This window comes from Zootoca vivipara, chromosome 16 (genome assembly GCF_965207765.1).
Source record: "Zootoca vivipara chromosome 16, rZooViv2.hap1.1, whole genome shotgun sequence".
Taxonomy (NCBI): Eukaryota; Metazoa; Chordata; class Lepidosauria; order Squamata; family Lacertidae; genus Zootoca; species Zootoca vivipara.
In genome coordinates this window covers 19732898-19745653 of record NC_142599.1, presented here as the reverse complement: position 1 = coordinate 19745653, position 12756 = coordinate 19732898, and the positions used below count along the sequence as shown (strand labels likewise).

General features: G+C 47.6%; 1 protein-coding gene across 1 annotated transcript in view; it reads left to right on the top strand.

Annotated features, from left to right (window-relative positions):
- The window catches only part of TBC1D10A (TBC1 domain family member 10A), a 38284-nt gene that overhangs the window by 18395 nt on the left and 7133 nt on the right, over positions 1-12756 (top strand). The window contains exons 2-5 of the mRNA XM_035098031.3: positions 2720-2819; positions 8842-8949; positions 10305-10411; positions 11786-11900. Coding sequence (XP_034953922.3) covers positions 2720-2819; positions 8842-8949; positions 10305-10411; positions 11786-11900 — 430 coding nt within the window. The remainder of the gene's footprint in view (positions 1-2719; positions 2820-8841; positions 8950-10304; positions 10412-11785; positions 11901-12756) is intronic.

Here is a 12756-nt window from a genome sequence, read left to right as displayed (position 1 = left end):
TGCAGAAATCAGTTTCCTTAAGAAATAGGAGTGTCAAACGATATGTAAAAACAGAGATAGCATGGATTGAATATACACTCTGCGACAAAAAGAGGAGAGTATGCTGATGGAGAATTGCATGCAGTTTAAGCCAGGCACAGAGCTGGTTCTCTCTTCTCTCCCCCCCCCCAAAAAAAACACAACCCAGGTGCTTTGGCACAATCTCAGCACAATCAGCCAAAGAATTCTTGGCATTTAGTTCTGTTGCCTACCTTAAGCCTTTGCTGGAGTAAGTGGGTTTAAAATGTACATTTTCTAGTACTCTGAGGATGCAAGGGACTCAAAAGGGTAATAAATAAATAAATAAATCCATGTACAGTTATTGATTATACAGTTATTGGCTGCTTGTTGAGACTTGTACAAGGGAAACTGGCCTTGGTGGTGACTTACGCCTATTGATACACCGAGGCACTGTTGTTGCCCAATTGCTGTGCTTATCGGCAGGCCTTGGCTTATGTCTTGCATCTGCAGGTGTGCAGAATGAAATCTAGATTGAGACTGTGTAATGGGGATGGGGAACCCTTCCAGTTCTGGGGAGAATGTGTTTTGAAAATAAGCACCTGGAGAAGGTTTGGGGCGCTGGTGGAGAACCTCAAGCCTGTGGACAAAAGGTGGCCTTCCAGGCTGCTCCACTTACTGCCTCTGCTTCACACCTGAAATGCATTTGCTTGGCTGGATTGTGTCCTTGAACTCTGATTCTGCTGGCTTCCTTGGATGCAGAGGGAAGTGTGAATGTGTGTGGGAACTAGCCTGCTGTACTAAGCTAATGTTTGCATTGCTTGCTCTGTCCCCATTGGCCTGTGGCCCTTGGAAGGTTTTCTAGGAGGGAATGTGGCCCTTGGGCTGAAAAAGGTTCTCCACCTGTGGTTTAGGGCTGATTCTCTGTAAAGGGTGACTTAAGACTTATCATGGGCAGGCACACCTGTGCATTGACCCAAGAAGATTTTTCTCCCCACCTTCTTTCTTCCTACCAAGGGTGGCATTTGGCCCTCGATGGACTACAGTTCCCATAATCACTGACTATTGGCCATGCTGGCTGGTGCTCATGCGAGTTGAAGTTCATTGACATCTGAAGGGCCCCATGTTAGCCACAAAGTGGTGAGAGTTCAGCTCCTATGCTGTGCTTGAAATCCCCCCTCCCCAGTTCGGTCACCTCTGCCAAGCCTTATTGTGCTCTTGGAAAAAGCTCCAGCTAGTTGACAGGATCTGTACAAAATTCTCCAGGTCAAAAAATCCTCTTAATTTTTGACTTTGTGACCTGGGAAAAAATGGTCTGATTTATCCTGCTGGGGTCACACACACCACTATTGGGTATTACTTGGGCACAGAGTTTTGCCCTACTTAAAGCAAGCCAGTGAACTGCTGGACATGATGTTTAAGGCTCGATTTCCTTCACCAGCCATTCTCTGTGCATTGCTGTCGCTCCTATCTGCCCAGTCTTTTGACTGCAGCCTGTTCCGGCTTCTCCCTTCTGCTACTCTTCTTGCATTGCAAGAGGCCCGGAGGGGGGAGGAAGTGAGTGGACTGGGCTTTGGCTTTTCAGCATTAGAAATTCCATAAATGCATATTTCCGGCAGAGAAAGTTGGAGCAGCCAGCTCAGTTCCAAGGTGGGCGGGATGGTTTGGCCTTGTCTACTTCCTTTTTTCCATTTTAAAAAAAATGCCTCCCGAATCCCTGGCCCAACTTCTGAAAACTTTGCCTGACCCCGATTTGCAGATTGTATGGTAACTTGTTGTGCTTACTGAACCGAGGGAGTTGCGTAGCTGGTGCCTGTTCTGTGTTGGTGGTTGCTTTCCTCACTGATGGGGTGCCCCAGCTCTGCTACCCCCCCTCCTGTGCTGCGCAGATGGGGTTTATTGGGTCTGGCTCAAGACTGTTTGCTGCCTGAGGTGCAAGATAATATGGTCCCCTTCTCCCAGGTTTCCATGTATACTAAGCCAATTACTGTCATGTGCTGGGGGGGGGGGGCTAGAGAGGCTACACTTGGGGTTGGTCCAGGGACTGTAGCTGGTGCTGAATGCAGCAGGAGTATGATTATAGCAGTCCCATTGTTGTGGTGGGTGTGCCTTAAATATTTGGCAGAATGTAGCAACCCTGTCAGATGAGTGGCATGTAAATATATTATTATATTATTAATATTAATAATATTGCAGTTTGCATATTGGCAGAGTGACTCATGGATTACAGTTGAGAGAGGGTGCTTGCTTTGTGATGGGAGTGCAGGAGGTTGCGGATTATGATGCAGAAGAGTTCAGTGTGTACATGGACATAGCCACCCCCTGCTAAAAAAGTTTGCTCACCCCTTAGGTTAGTTTAACCTCCTATTTGCTAGTAAAAGTGAATTACTGTGTGGCAAAATGATGCATGTCTGAAAAGCATGTCACCAACATGAAAAGTTTGGAAAGCTCTGCTCTAGATGCTTCTGAACTCACATCTGCCCTGGCAAGCAAGGCCAACAGACCAAGGACAATGGACGGTATAGTTCAGCAACTTGAGGGGCCAAAGGTTCCCAACATGCACTGTTCAGAACCTGCTGCCTCTCATTGCCAGTCTTAGGCAGAGCTGAGGGCTTTGGGAGTTGTAGTCCAGCCACACCTGGAGGCCCACAGCTTTCTCCCTCCTGTGATAGACTGATCACCTTCAGATGGGTAAATTGACCTGTTACCTTCATCTTCCTAGGCTGGAGGAGGTGCCATTGGAAGTGCTGAGGCAGAGGGAGTCCAAGTGGCTAGATATGCTCAACAACTGGGACAAGTGGATGGCAAAGAAACACAAAAAGGTGAGTCGCCTGTCAAGCGTCGAGTGATGGCTGCTGCCCTCTTCCTCTTTCTTTCGCCACATCATGCTCTTTAACACTTTCTGAACATTCCTTTGCCACACTATTGTCTGCTATAGCCACAGTTGATGTGTAGAGCCACTCTTGGGCAGAGCGATACATCCTGTGACCCACTCCCTACAGACTTTACCTTTCCTCTGTTTCCTGTGCTCTTTGCTTCCTTTCTTTGCCAGAATGGTAAAAAAACAAAACAATTTGCAACATGAGATAATCACATGAATGATGCAAAAGTCAGTGCACATATTTTTGGGGGGTGGGGGTGGGTGTTGTTTCTGTCCTCCAGGTTAGGAGAGAGGACTCCACCTTCCCAGATGGTCAGTTTTAGCAGCAGATCATCCTGCATTCCATAACATCTTCCACATCAAGGGCTTTTGGCAGTGTATCATGGTGATGCATCAGAAGGGGAATCAGACTGCCTTGCCCTCGCACAATTTTCCCTTTCTGCCTCTTGCATTCCAACATCTTGATTGAGAGCAGACCGAGCACTCAAACAGGCAAGGCGGCCTGAACTATACTTCTACCCAAGGCAGGCTTCCTGATGCAAAATGTGTCCCTGTGATGAGAGCTCAGGGCTTGTGTTGCCCTGCCTCTGTGTGTCAGCAAAACCCTTTCTGCTTTGATCTGACTTGGCCATGCTGCAAAGCTTGCCACAGATTGCTGGGAAAGGCTTCCAGTCAGCCTCTTGGCAGGTGTTATTATCCTGAATCAAAGCTTTTGTTTAAGCAGGCTGGGAATCCCAGGATGTACTTAACCCACTGTGGGCTTCTTTATACTGTCAGTTTATCCCAATATGATAACATTTGGATTTGTGCTTGCATGGGCATGCAAGAGTCTTCCTAACCCTGCTGGAATTGGTAACTCACACCCCTGTCCATTCTCTATATGGAATACTAATGCATGACATGTATAGAGCGCTCTTTGATTGTCTCATTTGTAAAACACCCCTGTTAGGTAGCTCCATATGTTGGATGAAAGAGGGGGACGAGGAGAGAATGCTTAAGACCTGCCTGCTAGGTTGTTGTTGTTGTTGTTGTCTATTAAATTTATATACCGTCCTTCATACAAAGTTCGGTTCAGATACAACACTCATGATCAGGGACATACTGAAAGCTCATACCCTCACATTCCCTTTGCACTGTAGGGAAAACATCAGGAAGAACGTTCTGACAGTAAGAGCTGTTTGATAGTGGAACAGACTACCATGAGAGGTGGTGGATCTTCTTCCTTGGAGGTTTTTAAGCAGATATTTGATGGCGTCTGCCATGTATGATTTGGTTGAGATTCCTGCATTGCAAGGGGTTGAACAAGATGACCCTCGAAGTCTCTTCCAACTCTACAATTCTGGGGTTCTGTTTTTTTTCTGTTTAGCGCAAACCACAGTTCACCCTAAACATCTGAGCCATGCTCAAACTGCAGTGGCTGGTAGGGTAGAAGGGACAAAGACAAGCAGAGCCAACTAATTCTGGTTTTGATGGCATTGTCTCCCTTACTGAGTTCTGCAAAGGTAACACTGAAGCTAAGGTTTGCCACCCCCTGGCAGAGCTGGTGAGGGCTGGCTGAGGTTAATGGGGCAGTACTTTATTCACCCTCATGAACCAGCCACTGATCAAACTGTGGTTCACAATTCTAGCTTGCAGAATGAGAGTCTGAGGCCTTCACTTGCATGACTTCCAAATTGTGGTTTGCTGACCAAACAGAGCCATCTCTAATCCTCACTGACTTTCATGGCAGTGACTGCAGTCCCTAGTAATCGGTATGCTGACCAACTTGGCCAAGTAAAGCAAATTCATTGATAAACCCCACAAATCCATTGTGACATAATGCAACCTGCAGTGATTCAAGATACTTGTCAGACGGAGCTTGGCCCTAAGGTGCTTCTTAGGTCTTCCAAGTTTTTTTTTCTGTTCCGGACTCAAATAGTAAGAATTTTTTTAAAAAAACAAAGCAAAATCAAAAGCAGTAGGAATAATTGTGGCTTGATGGTGAGGCCAAGCATTTCCTGTTTAACATTTTATTCTTGGTCTTAGCGCTCCCTCCTCAACCCCATCATTGGGGGGGGGGTCGCTTAAACATACAGGCTTTGTGGACAGGGATCTCTCAACAGGACTTGTTATCCTGCATGAAATTCCTTGTATGCACAGGCTGGGAATCCCCGTTTTTTTCCCTGTTTACACTGTCGGCTCATCCCATGATAACAGCTTCTGCTTTTGTGCAGACAGAACCTGCCCTCCCTGCCAAGATCAGTGACTCTGTACCCAGAAATTCCCAGGGATACTTTGTCCTGCTGGGCCTTTTAATTGTTCTGTCTCACTGCCCTGCCCCCCATGCAAAGCTGGAATCCATCTGCCTCCCTAATCGAGAGGAGCTTGGCTCAGCTCTGTTGAGACAGAGCTTTCAACAAGCAGCATCCAGTTGAGCTCCTCCTGTCTTGTTTCCTTCCTGCCTGTGAAGTCACCAAGCAGGATAGCACTGCTGTGTGTGTATTTTGGGACACTCCCTGGCACTTTTGAGCCTGCTGTGTGTGGCATAGGACAGGCTTAGAGCTCCCCCTGCCGAAGCTCCCTTGGGGGTGATCACAGTCAGCTTTAAGCATGCAGTCTTAAACTGAGAGCTGGACCATAAAGAAGGCTGATCGCCGAAGAATTGATGCTTTTGAATTATGGTGCTGGAGGAGACTCTTGAGAGTCCCATGGACTTCAAGAAGATCAAACCTATCCATTCTTAAGGAAATCAGCCCTGAGTGCTCCCTGGAAGGACAGATCGTGAAGCTGAGGCTCCAATACTTTGGCCACCTCATGAGAAGAGAAGAATCTTTGGAAAAGACCTTGATGTTGGGAAAGATGGAGGGCACTAGGAGAAGGGGACGACAGAGGACGAGATGGTTGGACAGTGTTCTCGAAGCTACGAACATGAATTTGACCAAACTGCGGGAGGCAGTGGAAGACAGGAGTGCCTGGCGTGCTATGGTCCATGGGGTCACGAAGAGTCGGACACGACTAAACGACTAAACAACAACAACAACAACAACTTAAACTAGAAGAACTAGGAAGTTGGGACTGATATGGGTAAGCCAGAGTTTGGAAGGTAGCGAAAGTAGCCATAACATAGCTGCCAAGTTATCCCTTTTTAAAAGGGATTTCCCCTTATGCTGAATAGGCTTCCTCGTGAGAAAAGGGAAAACTTGGCAGCTATGAGCCATAACCATTCTGGCAGGTTGTTGTCCGCTTTTGCGAAGCTTTTGGCTTCACTTAATGGGGAAAGAAATGAAGGGGGAGTAGTAGGGAGAGAATCCCACTCTGAGAAATATACAGTTTTGTATGGTGTAGAGAAAGTGAGTGCCAAGCAGTTTTTCCTCCCTCTCTCGTAACACCAGAACTTGGGGTCATCCAGTGAAGCTGATTATTGGAAGATTCAGGACTGATGAAAGGAAGTCCTTCTCAACACAGCACAGAGTTAAAGCTATGGAACTCACTGCCACAGTGATGGCCACCAGCTTGGATGGCTTTACATGAGGATTGGACAAATTCATAGAGAGGAGTGCTATCGATGGCTATTAGCCATGATGCCTGTGCTTTGCCTCCACAGTTGGTGGCAGTAATGCTTCTGAATAGCAGTTGCTGGAAACCAGAGGATGGGAGTGTGCTGTTGTGCTTTGGTCCTGCTTGATAGTTACGCACAGGCATCTGGTTGGCCACTGTGAGAACAGGATGCTGGACTAGATGGGCCATTGGCCTGGTCCGGCAGGGATCTTAACATTCTTACCCAAAATACTTTGATCACTTCTTACACAAAAATCCCTCTGCTGTATTTTTCGGAGGTGCATCCCAACTTCTCTCTCACACACATATGCACCCGCCTTTCTGGAAAGATCAAAGGTGGGAGTGTACAAAGATAGAAGCCCCAAATGAAGTATAATCAGATTGGTGAACTGGATCAGTGTCTGACATGCCTTGCCAAAATGTGTAGGGCACAAACTGGTAGCTTCTACACAATACCAAAGGCTCATCCGGTAATGTCCCTGGTTTTCTGTGCAACCGTGAAGACTAGGATGCTGCTTAGGATTTTGTAGGAACTATTGAAACAGACACCATGCTTCATCATATGGGGCACAGCAATGCCCTAACACAGTCCTGCCCCCCCTTTCCCCAACTTTCCTCTTAAGTGAAGAGGAGGTAGAATGTAAGTAGCTTGGGGGCACCTGTCAGGCCAACTTCCCTGGTTACGGGTGGCTGGGTGGGAGAACCAGAATAAATAAAAGCATTTTGCAAGTACCATTCCAAAATACATTTCCCCTCTTAATTTTGTGCCCAATTTAACTTGTATTCACCAGCACAAAAGGTGGTTGGATTTTGCAACCTGAATCAATGGTGCCAAATCATGCCTGCCCCCACTTGGGCACGAGGTGGTTGGGTGGGTTTAAAGGGATTGTGTGGTTCTCTGAAGCCTCCTTGACTCTGGAAAGTTCTGCCTACTTCCCCAGGTCAGCTTTTGAATTTGCACCTGGCACATCCCAGAGGAGGCCTTTCACTTTGTGACTGCAAATTCCTGGCAGCACTCTCTCTGTCAATGTGCCAGCCCCACAGGGAGCCCATCGGCTCTGCAGCCTGTGTTTTCAAGCTCTTTCCTAGAATGGGCTGAACCTTGCTCCCTCTGGGGGCCCTGACAACTGCAAACTTTTCAATGCTTCCCTCTTTCACCTGTGAATTGAGGCTGTCCGTTTATTCTCCTGTGCTTTCCCTGGCTCCTCCTCCACCCCAACATCAAAGAGTCTGGCAGGAGGTAGGAGTTTGCATCCGAAGTTGCCTTTGGCATGAGCAGTGCAAGCTGCCTTTCCCACAGACACTGGGCTGGGTGGGGTGGGGGAGAGAAAGGTCCATCTGCAACTGGCTCTCACGGATGTGGACTCTTGTGGCCAGGCCCTGCCTTAGACTGCTGACTCCTCTGTCTGCACTAGACCTTCAGATTTCCTTTATGCTTTCCAGTGTTTAATCTCTGGCGCCTTCCCATGAAAGCAACTGCATCCCGTGTTGACTTTTCTCTCTGCCCATTCACAGCCCCTCCCCCTCCTATCCATATCCCAACATGCTTTGCTGTTCTGGAGTGGTCCTTGAATTTTTTCTAAGGAACCCCTTAGCTTCCCACCCCCATGCAAATCTATAGTGTTTGATTTAGGGGATTGATATACACTGCTTCCTATATCAAAGAAAATCTCTTAAGCCATTTACAGCAACTTAAAAAGATCACAAATAAAATGACAAACACAGAAAAGTAGGAAAAAGAAATTCATGTTTTAGAGCAGCACGGATAAAATATGCCAGCGTGTAGTTAATTGGCAGCACCACTTTTGCTTCTGCTGCTATCACCCTAGCTGTTCCTGTAGAGTTGTGGTGTTGTTGTATTCTGCAGCATGTCATTGATGCAATAATAGTGCATTAATGGTGAATTTATACTGGACCGCCCACACATTGTTCTAGCTTATTAGCTGTTCTGTGCATCCACAGCGTTGCAGCAATACTGCTGCCTGGAGGGGCTCTCTTGTGCACTGCAGCTCAATGAAAGTAGGTGACCCCCCCACCCCTCTGAACTTTTGTGGCATGAAAAGTTACAAGGTTTTAGCAAGAAGCTACAGGGTGTGCACTGTTGGAAATGAAGCAGTCTGCCCAACTCGGAGTGTTTGTAAGTGCAAGCAGTATTGAGAATGAGTTCACATGTCACCTTTCCAATATTGTCAACGCACAATAAAACAGATGTTTAAGGGGAGCCTTGAGCTCATGGTAAAAAGAGAGGAGTCTTTTGTATGGGCCTGTGAGCTACTAAACACACAGCCTTCTGCTAAGTTTCATCCTACAAGCAATCCAATCAGGCACTGGGACGCCTGACCCTGCTTTCTGTGTTCATGTGCAATTCTTGCATGCTGTGTATATGGCTTTCTCACACCTTGGCAATAACTCCTTTGCCTTTTCAGATCCGACTGCGATGCCAGAAGGGGATCCCACCATCACTGCGGGGTAGGGCCTGGCAGTACCTCTCTGGAGGCAAAGTCAAGTTGGAGCAGAATTCCGGGAAATTTGATGTAAGGCGTTTCTCGAAGCGGGATAAGTCGACCTCTCTGCCCCCATTCCTACAGTGCAGTGTTTTCCAAGGGCATCTGCTACCGCGTGATGTGCTGACTTCTCGGTTGCTTAGATGGAAAAGTCCATGTGACTTAGGTGGAATGTAAAGATGCATTTAACATTGTGTGTAATTCGGACCCTGCTCTGATCCTATGAGGCAACTCACATTTAAAGGGCAAAGTCTGCAAAAAGGTGCTAAAATGTAACCAAGTCTCTGGACGTTGCACCCTTAACAAGAAATTGAACATGTCGTTTTGGTGCTGAATAATTTCTCTAGCGCAAGTAACAAAAAGGGGGTTCCTTCTCTGTGGCATTGTGCCTGCATATATAAATGAGAACAAACATGGGCAGAGGCAAAGATCAAGAGGCAAACACAGCCATCAGGGTTGATAGCCATTGATGGACAAATGGACTGGCCTGGTGTAAGGCAGCTTTCTCTGATCCTGTCATGTGCACCCTAGTTCAGGGATACTGTGTTTTCTGTCTCAACCCCTCTAGTGTCAAATCACAGAGGATAAAGCTATCAATGGCTATGCTCTGCCTCCATAGTTGGAGGCAGTAATGCTTCTGAATACCGGTTCCTGGAAGCCACAGCAGGGGAAGGTGCTCAGGTCCTGCTTGAGGGTCTCCCACAGACATCTGGGGTAGCCGCTGTGAGAACAGGAGGCTGGACTAGAGGGGCCATTGGCCTGATCCACCTGACTCTTCTGATGTTCTTATTGGGCTGTACATTTCCTCCTCCTTCAGTCGTGGAGGGAGGTGGTGCTTGTTGTCCTCACCTTTAACCTACAGTCTCAACACTCCCTCATTTGAGAGTCTGTCTTGTCGTTGCCCATTTTACTGTTGCTAGGTAGTCCACTAATTTCCCCCTGCACAAGGATCTCTAAGCATCCACTTTGGTACAGTGGTGCCTCGCTTAACGAATGCCATGCTTAACGAAATTTCCGCTTAACGAAAGGTTTTTTTTCTAGTGGAGGTTGCCTCGCTAGACGAATTCGTTTTATGAAAAATTCGTCTAGCGAATCGTGGTTTCCCATAGGAATGCATTGAAATTCAATTAATGCGTTCCTATGGGCAAAAGAAAATTCCAAAAAAAAAATCAATGCATTCCTATGGGATTCGCTAGACAAATTTTTCATTATAAGAAAAGACCCGTGGAACGAATTAAATTTGTCTAGCGAGGCACCACTGTATATCTTTAGCAGCATCAGTCCAAAGGAGATCGCCTTGTATACTTGGGGGGAAACCCTCTCTCAACAACTCATTTTCTATCAGTCTCACAACTCACAAAGTGGTTACTCTGTCTGTTCCCCAGGAGCTGGATTTGGCGCCAGGAGACCCCAAGTGGCTGGATGTGATTGAACGGGATCTCCACAGGCAGTTTCCCTTCCACGAAATGTTTGTTGCTCGTGGAGGACATGGGTAAGCCAGAATGTCTCTCCTCTTGTCAAATACCAGCTGATCCTTCTTGTTCAAGGCAGGCACATGGGCACCCACCTTCCCCTCCCAGTGGCTTGGTGACCCCAGCGTTGGCCAGGCTTCTCTTTAAAGCTTTTCTTTAGGTGTGTGTTGCAGGTTGCCTAGCGTTGCGTTGTTGGCATTGTCTGAAATCTCTCTGGCAACCCCACTTGAGCCTCTTATCTTCCTGGCAGGGGCTGAGGAAAGTGGAATAGCAGAGGGCAGTGACTATAAGGAAGTTCTCTCTGCCAGGTATTCAGGTTGCCTTGACCACCTGGGCATGTCTGGCATACAAAGAGATGAAGATCTGGGCATGCCTGACAAATCTTTGGGGTGGGAGGGTTGCCTGGTGTGGGAAGAAAACAATACCCTTGGGCAAATAGAGGCAGTTCACTTTCCTTTCAGACCATGGAAGTCACCAGCTGCCGTCAATCTGTTTTATTATTGTTAGGGATATTCACAGGGCTGTGTGCATTTGGTGCAGTATTTCAGGCTACCTTTTGGCACCAAGGGCAGCTGAATCCTGCTGCCTCCGTGACTCAGGCAAATAAGCAAGCTTGCATCTTGATTTGGTGTGATTACATCGGTTGTAGTTCTACAACTTTGTACTCTTACCTCCGTCTCCCTGCTTTTGCTAGTAATGGAAAAGGGCAAGGGGCCAAAGTCTCAACTCCTGATCGCTAGGGTCCTTCCCTCTTTGGATAACTGAAATTCAGCTCATGGTGAGGGGCAAGGAGAACCGCTTTGAAATTTCATTGAGAACTTCCAAGCTTAGCTAATCTCCAAGGCTCTGCCAAGGGAATGGAAATTCTACTAAGCAAACCACAAGCATGGTTGTTTTCAGGTAGCCAAACATGACGTTTTGGTTTTGGTTTTAACACCGCTTTGCAACCACTCAGAGCCCTTTCAGTAAAAGCAACCCTTCTTTGGACAGGACATGGGAGCCTGTGGCCCTCCAGATGTTCATGGGCTCCTGTCTCTCCATAACCAGCATGATCAATGGTCAGAGATGCTGGGAGTTGTGGTGCAGTGACATCCAGAGTGCCACAGGTTTCCTACCCTTGCCTTAAAACAACCTTGCAAGGTAGGCCTCCCCAGTGTGGCAGCTGGGGTGGTGCAGCAGCAAAGAGGCAGTGCCAAGTGTGCTTAAAGTTTGCAGCAGCACGGGCAAGATTTGAACCCAGGATTCTTTAAGCTGAAGTTTGTTCTGTGATCCTTACTGTGGATGTCATCTCTCTCCTGGCTTGCGTGCAATTCTGAGTCCTTGGGGGCTCCACTTATGAGTGGCAGACTTTGCATTACCTTAGTCCTCATGCCTGTGGTATGGGTTCCCTGCAGGCAGCAAGACTTATCCCGGGTACTGAAGGCCTACACGCTCTATCGGCCGGAGGAAGGTTACTGCCAGGCCCAAGCCCCAATTGCTGCAGTCTTGCTGATGCACATGCCTGCGGAGGTAGGTGATGCCTTGCTTTGAACAGAGCTTCCCTGATTGATTTCTTACATTTGTATCCCAACTTTACCTCCAAGGAGCTTGAGGTGCCAGTCATAGTTCTCCCCTCATAGTTCAACCTATCTAAGACGGGGATAGGGAACCTTTTTTGGCTCCACAGGTCAGACCCTCATTGGACCCCCTGACAGGCCAAGAATGACTCATCAGCCCCATTTTTTTCTTAAGGACCACATGATCAGCAATTGGATTTTTTTGGCTTTTAAAAACCAACAACTGCAAAATGGGCACAAAGGACTCTGAATTTGTTTGGGTCACCAGCACTTGGGGGGGAGAAGGTGTTTCAGCCCCTATACACATCCTGTGCTGTCTGTGTAAATTTGCTTAAAGGGGTGGTGGTCTCTGTATGGTCTGACATGGTCCTTGTGGCTCTTCCTGCAGTGGCACTTCACACTTCTCTTTCAAATTGCTTTGAAAGCAATTTGGGACCCAGTAACTATGGCCCTGGATTTGCACCCCAAATTCCCGGGAATCTTTAGCCAAACCTATCCACACAGGGTGTTGCATGTCAGGCACAGCTCCATATGGTGAGCCGAAGAAGCCTCTTGTGCATTCCACCCCACCCACCCCCAGCTTCGATGTGGTTGAAACAGCTGGAGATGTCCGGGCAGCTGCTCTGTCCCAATGGCTGCAGCTTCCTGCTCTCTGTGTGCTGCTCACTTACAATGTTGCCTCTCTGGGAGCATTGGGAGTGAGTGGGGTACATGAAGCAGCTATGAATAGTTGCAACAGAAGGGAGAATTTTCCCTGTTGCAGCTTCTCCCATCATGGGTCTGCAGAAATGGGGAAAGTGGTGGGGTGG